The sequence below is a fragment of the Triticum dicoccoides genome, chromosome 5B (genome assembly GCF_002162155.2).
Source record: "Triticum dicoccoides isolate Atlit2015 ecotype Zavitan chromosome 5B, WEW_v2.0, whole genome shotgun sequence".
Classification (NCBI taxonomy): domain Eukaryota; kingdom Viridiplantae; phylum Streptophyta; class Magnoliopsida; order Poales; family Poaceae; genus Triticum; species Triticum dicoccoides.
The window spans coordinates 227,438,053-227,443,832 of NC_041389.1; the positions used below are offsets into that span (position 1 = coordinate 227,438,053).

General features: G+C 42.2%; 1 protein-coding gene across 1 annotated transcript in view; it reads left to right on the forward strand.

Annotated features, from left to right (window-relative positions):
* The window catches only part of LOC119308157 (la-related protein 6B-like), a 17,772-nt gene extending 12,838 nt beyond the window's left edge, over window positions 1-4,934 (forward strand). Inside the window, exons 7-10 of the mRNA XM_037584275.1 lie at window positions 3,131-3,178; window positions 3,258-3,326; window positions 4,000-4,140; window positions 4,324-4,934. Coding sequence (XP_037440172.1) covers window positions 3,131-3,178; window positions 3,258-3,326; window positions 4,000-4,140; window positions 4,324-4,641 — 576 coding nt within the window. The 3' untranslated portion in view covers window positions 4,642-4,934. The remainder of the gene's footprint in view (window positions 1-3,130; window positions 3,179-3,257; window positions 3,327-3,999; window positions 4,141-4,323) is intronic.
* The last annotated feature ends 846 nt before the right edge of the window (window positions 4,935-5,780 follow it).

Below are 5,780 nucleotides of genomic sequence, written 5' to 3' on the forward strand. Positions count from 1 at the left end.
CTGTTTGTGACAGCTGTACGTCTGGTTAGGGAGGCTGAGATTGAACTCTGAAGACCTAGTCTTCATCTTATTCCCCTTGAGCTAAGATCTGGAAATCTCGCCAAATCACTCGGGTAAGTCTTTAAGGAAGATTTCCAAACCTTCACAGACTTGTTCACCGGCAATCCACAATGACTCTTGGATGCTCAGAAACCGGCTGGAAGATGACAGTCTTCAAGTGTAACAAGTCTTTGGTTCACGCGGAACAGAAAGGCATCAGGGCTCTGGGTATTTTGGGTTTAACCTTGCAAGGAATCTCTCTCAAAGGCTTTGGAGGTGGGTTCCTTTCAAACGACAATAGCCGTGTAATAACTCGGAGCAGCCACCAACTTATGGTGGAGGGGGTGGGCTATTTATAGCCAGGAGGCAACCCGACATGATATGACCGAAATGACCTGGGTCATTGGCCAACCGACACGTGTCCAGCGGTCGGATTTCAAACACATGCGGCAGCTTTACTTGAGCTCAACCAACTCTGGAAGAGGTTTTCTCTCATTGTCGTCACTGAAGACTTAGGATTTTAGGTTGAGCATCACGTAAGTTTCTGACTTTGTTTACCTCGACCCCACTTAACAGTATGGTGGTTTCTATGACAAGAAAGAAAATAAAACTACCAGAAGACTGTGTCTTCGCGCTCCATTGTCTTCAGGCGAAAGTCTTTGCGTTCCGTTGTCTTCAAACAAATGTCTTCGCGTACCGCCATTATCTTCAATGTCTTCATACATTTTTAGGGGTCATCTTTGATGGGCAAACCGAATCTCTAGGGACTTCTACCTGTCTTCTCCTGGAATCTCGCAAACACATTAGTCCCTTAACCAAGTTTGTCAATACTCCAAAACCAACAAAGGGTGGCACTAGATGCACTTACACTTATCCCTCCAAATTTGAGCCGATCGACTCAAAGCACGTTGACAAGTCCGGACTAGTCCACGACTAGTCGCTCCACCCCTTAACTCACAGAGCTAGTGTACACGAAGAACCTAGTCGACAATCAGCTTGAGACTCTACTAGACTAGTTGTTCGACCCGTAATCCTTTTAACATCTAAAACTTAAGCTGATATGATGCTGCCAAGTTCATACAACCTAAGTTCCCATCCCTGTGTGATGGCTACGCCCTTTGTGTATTACCTGACATTGAATACAGAAGGGTGCATAAATTTCATCAAGTAGCAACATTGTGAAAAGCTGAAAATGAAGCAACTTGAATAAGCAATTGCATTATACATACTGCAATTATCTAAGCTGTTAGTTTTATCAATCACCAATACATATACGTACTTGAAGCTTAGCTCTGTAATCACCTCCAAATCCTTTTTTTTTCTATATTATACCTCCAAATCCTTCATCAGGACACGTCGTTTTCTTCTTCATAACTGTCTTTAAACATGTTCATATTGCATAATTTGTGTCAATGTCTAAAACCTAGAAAAGAACCAAACAATTATTCCCTCTGCCCGGGTTTATTGGGCCCGAGAGCCAAAGCGCAAAGATCAAGGAAGAGCAATAAATCTCCTAAATTACCCTGTAATCGCCCTATTAATTAGGGATGCTAACCACCCCCAACGCATGCATTGGCTACGGCATGCATGTCCAATCAAATAGGACCGTGCGCTGCGTTCCATGGAGCGACTCGGGAAACCGGGGCATAACTGACTTGGTATTATATTGGGGACTTAAAAATAGGGACAATCTTTGGTGGCTCTTGGGCCCAATAAACTCGGACGGAGGAAGTATGTGGTTTACAGTTAATATAGTTGGCACACACGAGTACAAAAAAAGACATAATTGTTTTTGCAAATTGAGGCATCCCACAACGCTCATGTTACATATTCTGATTTGTATCTCTTCCATGTGAGACCAGTGACCTCAGATCATCCTGGACTTATGTGCTGGAATAGCTTTGTTATGAGTTGAAGCAGCCTCAGCTACTATTCCTACTAAGGAGGAGTTGCCTTTTTCAATTCCTTCCTTAGTCCGTACTGGTCTTAGACGAGCGGCACCGTAGCGCGCATGCAGAGACCTGCCGCCAGCTAGAGAGGCGGCCAGGCCCACCGGCACAGTCCTGCCGCCAGCCCCTGAGGCGGCGGGGGCCCACATAGCCAGCCCGTTCCGTCGCGCCAACCTTTTGCGGTTATGCCGAGCCTGCCGCCTGGCACCGTGGCGGCAGGTGCCACGTGTCGCCCGGCGTGACTGCCGCCTATGTTTTTAAAGCGTCCCTAAGGCGACGCCTAGGCGTCGAAGCGCTCCCCCTCCGCTTTGGAAAATCGACCGCTTTGGGCGCCTAGGCGTCCAAAGCGCCCGCCTAGGCGTCGCCTAGGCGCCAAAGCGCCCCCCCTCCCTAAGGCGGTAAGGCGTCGCCTTAAAAACATAGCCTGCCGCCACGGCCGAGGGGGTCCTTTTTGTCACTTTCATTCGGAGGAGGTCTTTTTTGACAATTCTGTTCGGCAGGTGGTCTCTTTTGAAAAAAAATCGGGCTTAAAAGGAATGAGCTAGATCGCAGGTATTTGGATACGAGGTAGTAGCGGGGTCTAGTCGAAGCGGTGCGAAAGTGTACAAAGGCGAGTCTCACTTTAATGAGCCAAATACGAGTTTAGGTACTATGAATATAAGTGTCTCTGAAACCCATGAAATTGCATAAGTTGTCAGATATGTTAAAATCCTAGATATCTCTCAGCAGATAGATCTGTAGTAAAAAGGTTTAAAATGCCACTTACAATAGCCCTGATCAATCTAATCAAATGGACTAAAGACCTCCCTTTTGTTGTCAGGGATTGTTCTAGTGTGCATTTACAACACTGGCCACAGAGTAATCTGGACAAACAGTGTCCACATGTTTCACTTGCATGGCCTCACAGATTCACAATACTAAGCCGTAAGATCTTCCAGTCCACCTAATGGGTCATACAGAATTTGACGTAGGCATCCAGAGGTCTCATTTGGTTGTTTCAATATAGTCAACAATTGAAAAGGCGCAATATGTTTATTATTTGAAAATCTGTCATGTTTCCAATAGTTTTATATATACTTTTGCGTTTGCAGTAGCTCATATTCATTCCCTTGCTAACAAATTGTATTTTTCGTTGGAACTAGCTGCATGCTTTTGTGGAGTATGAGACTCATGAGGATGCTGAGAACGCAGTATGTACTACATGATTTTGAATTCCGAAGCACAATGTTTGTGCTGTGTTTTGCCTTGATGTTGGTTGATTTGATGCAGATTCTGGAGCTGAATGATGAAAGGAACTGGAGAAATGGGCTTAGATCACGGCTGCTGAATACTTGCATGGTAGACACACATACTGGGATCGACTATTCATATATTGTCTCTAGTTGACCACTGATATATTTAATGTTAATATGTGCACTTGTGTTTATCTGTCATATAATATATAAGTCATAAGCTGATATACTCGGTTAAAAGCTTCTTTAGATTGTGTGTACTTGTTGTGCCCTAGTGTCTTCAAATCGGCCTCAGCAATTAGTTTTGCTTTTGCTGATATATAGATACAAAATGATAGTTTTGCTTTGCTTGCCAATGACTTACTATTGTGTCAACAACCTCGTCACCATCTGTAATCAACTATTACAAGTTGTGTTCTCTATTTGGGTATCAGTAGTGAACGTCAATATACTTGATGCTTGTTGTTTCACAAAATCTATGTAGTAACTGCTGCAAAAGAAGTATATCAAATATGTATGTCAGTATGTATGTCATGGATTGCTATCTACTCCCTCCGATCCATAATAAGTGTGGTTTTAGTTCAAATTTGAACTAAAACCACGACACATGGGTTGCTATCTACTCCCTCCGATCCATAATAAGTGTCGTGGTTTTAGTTCAAATTTGAACTAAAACCTCGGCGCGTATTATGGATCGGAGGGAGTAATCTCAATGTAACCTATAAATATGATGTTTCGGCATTTGGTATTAAATTTTTTTTGGCATGATTTGGGTGTAGACAAAGGGTCCAGTAAAAGGGAAAACGGGAGGGCATGAAGGTGATGGAAATGGTGAGGACGACGTCTCCACTTCAAACCAATCAAACGAGAGACAGCTTGAAGGATCCTTTCAACTGGCAGATGTATTGCCAGAGCACCTGGTAAGAAATCTTGCTGTAATCTACTTGACACATCACATGCTTATTTAAAATTAAGTCTCACTTGGATGTGAGGTAAAAGCGTGATCATCTAAACCCCAGAAATATTATTCTTCCAAACTAACTTAGACGCCAGGAAGTCAGGATTATTGAATTTCAGTACCTTACCACCCTGATATTGTGCAGTTTGATGAGAACAGTGACAAGCAAGGTCCAAAGCATGGCAAAGGCCGTGGGCGTTGCGGTAAAGGCCGAGGCCGTGGCTACCATCAACTGAACAACTATCATCATCACATTCACAATGGCAGCAACCATCACCAGGTTATCAACAGTCGTGGCAGCCATCCAGTTGGGACACCACCGAACACCCAGCTTATCATGGTCGAGCAGCTACTACCTGTGGCAAACAAACAGCCACCTGGCCCACGAATGCCTGATGGCACTCGTGGTTTCGCCATGGGCAGGGGGAAGCCATCATCAGCTTCGTGCGCCGTCGAGCTTTAAACCCATTGCTGTGCTCTCTCATGTTGATATAGATGGTTTCGAACAAAACCTGTTTCTTGCATGGCTGTGTGCTTTGGTATTTTTGGACTCCTCGTTGTGGACCAATCAAACTGGAGGTGTGCCGGTGTGTGTCACACGGTTATTGTAGTTCTACCTTTTAGGGATTTGTTATTTCGTTAGCAAGGCGGAAGAAATTGACTGAAAAAGAAGTTGAAGAGTGGAATTGTAGTGGTGTTTTCTCCATAATCCTTGTCGAGACTTTCGTGGTATGTGACTTAAAATCTTTATCTTTATCTTTACCTCTTTATCTTTACCTATATATATATATATATTATATATATATATATATTATATATATATTATATATATATATATTATATATATATATATATATATACTAATAAAGCACATATTGCTTCTGGTGGTACGTCATTTAATTTACCCCATAAGTTGACAAAATTTTACCCACCAATGCCACCCGTAAGTTAAAAAACGATTCGGTTCCATCAAATTTGCCGCCGCGCCCAGTTATTTAAAATGATGATGCTGAACATATATCAGAAGCGCAGTGGCTAAAGCCTCTCTATTCTACCTTAGACACCAAGGTTCGATCCCCAGGTGCCCCATATTTCCCCATCTTTTTTGTCAGGCACCTCCCCTACCCACCCAGTGCGCGTTAAGTGGGCCGGCCCGCAGGGCCTGACGCCTCTTTTTTTTCTTTTTTTTTTCATTTCGTCTTCTGCTTTTTTTTCTCATTTATTTTTGTTTTGTTTTTCCCTTCTTTAAATTAATTTGAGATTTCCAAAATTCAAAAGATTGCGAATTTTTAAAAACATGTTCTAGAAATCATAAAATGTTTGTGATTTCAAAAATGTGTGGGAAATCATAAATTTTTTGCAGTTTCAAAAATATAATTGATTTTTCAAAAGTGTTCGCAAATTATTAAAAAAACACAATTTGGAAAAAAATGTCGGGAAATAAAACAATGTACATGATTTTTGAAAAAATAATCGTGTATTCAAAACAAATTCGTGAATCTGACAAAAATGTCCATGAGATTTTAGAAAATATTGAAAAAACTCAAAAAAAATGCAAGTTTGTGATCGATGAGATTTGTTTTTAAAGTGTGTCGTGAAGTG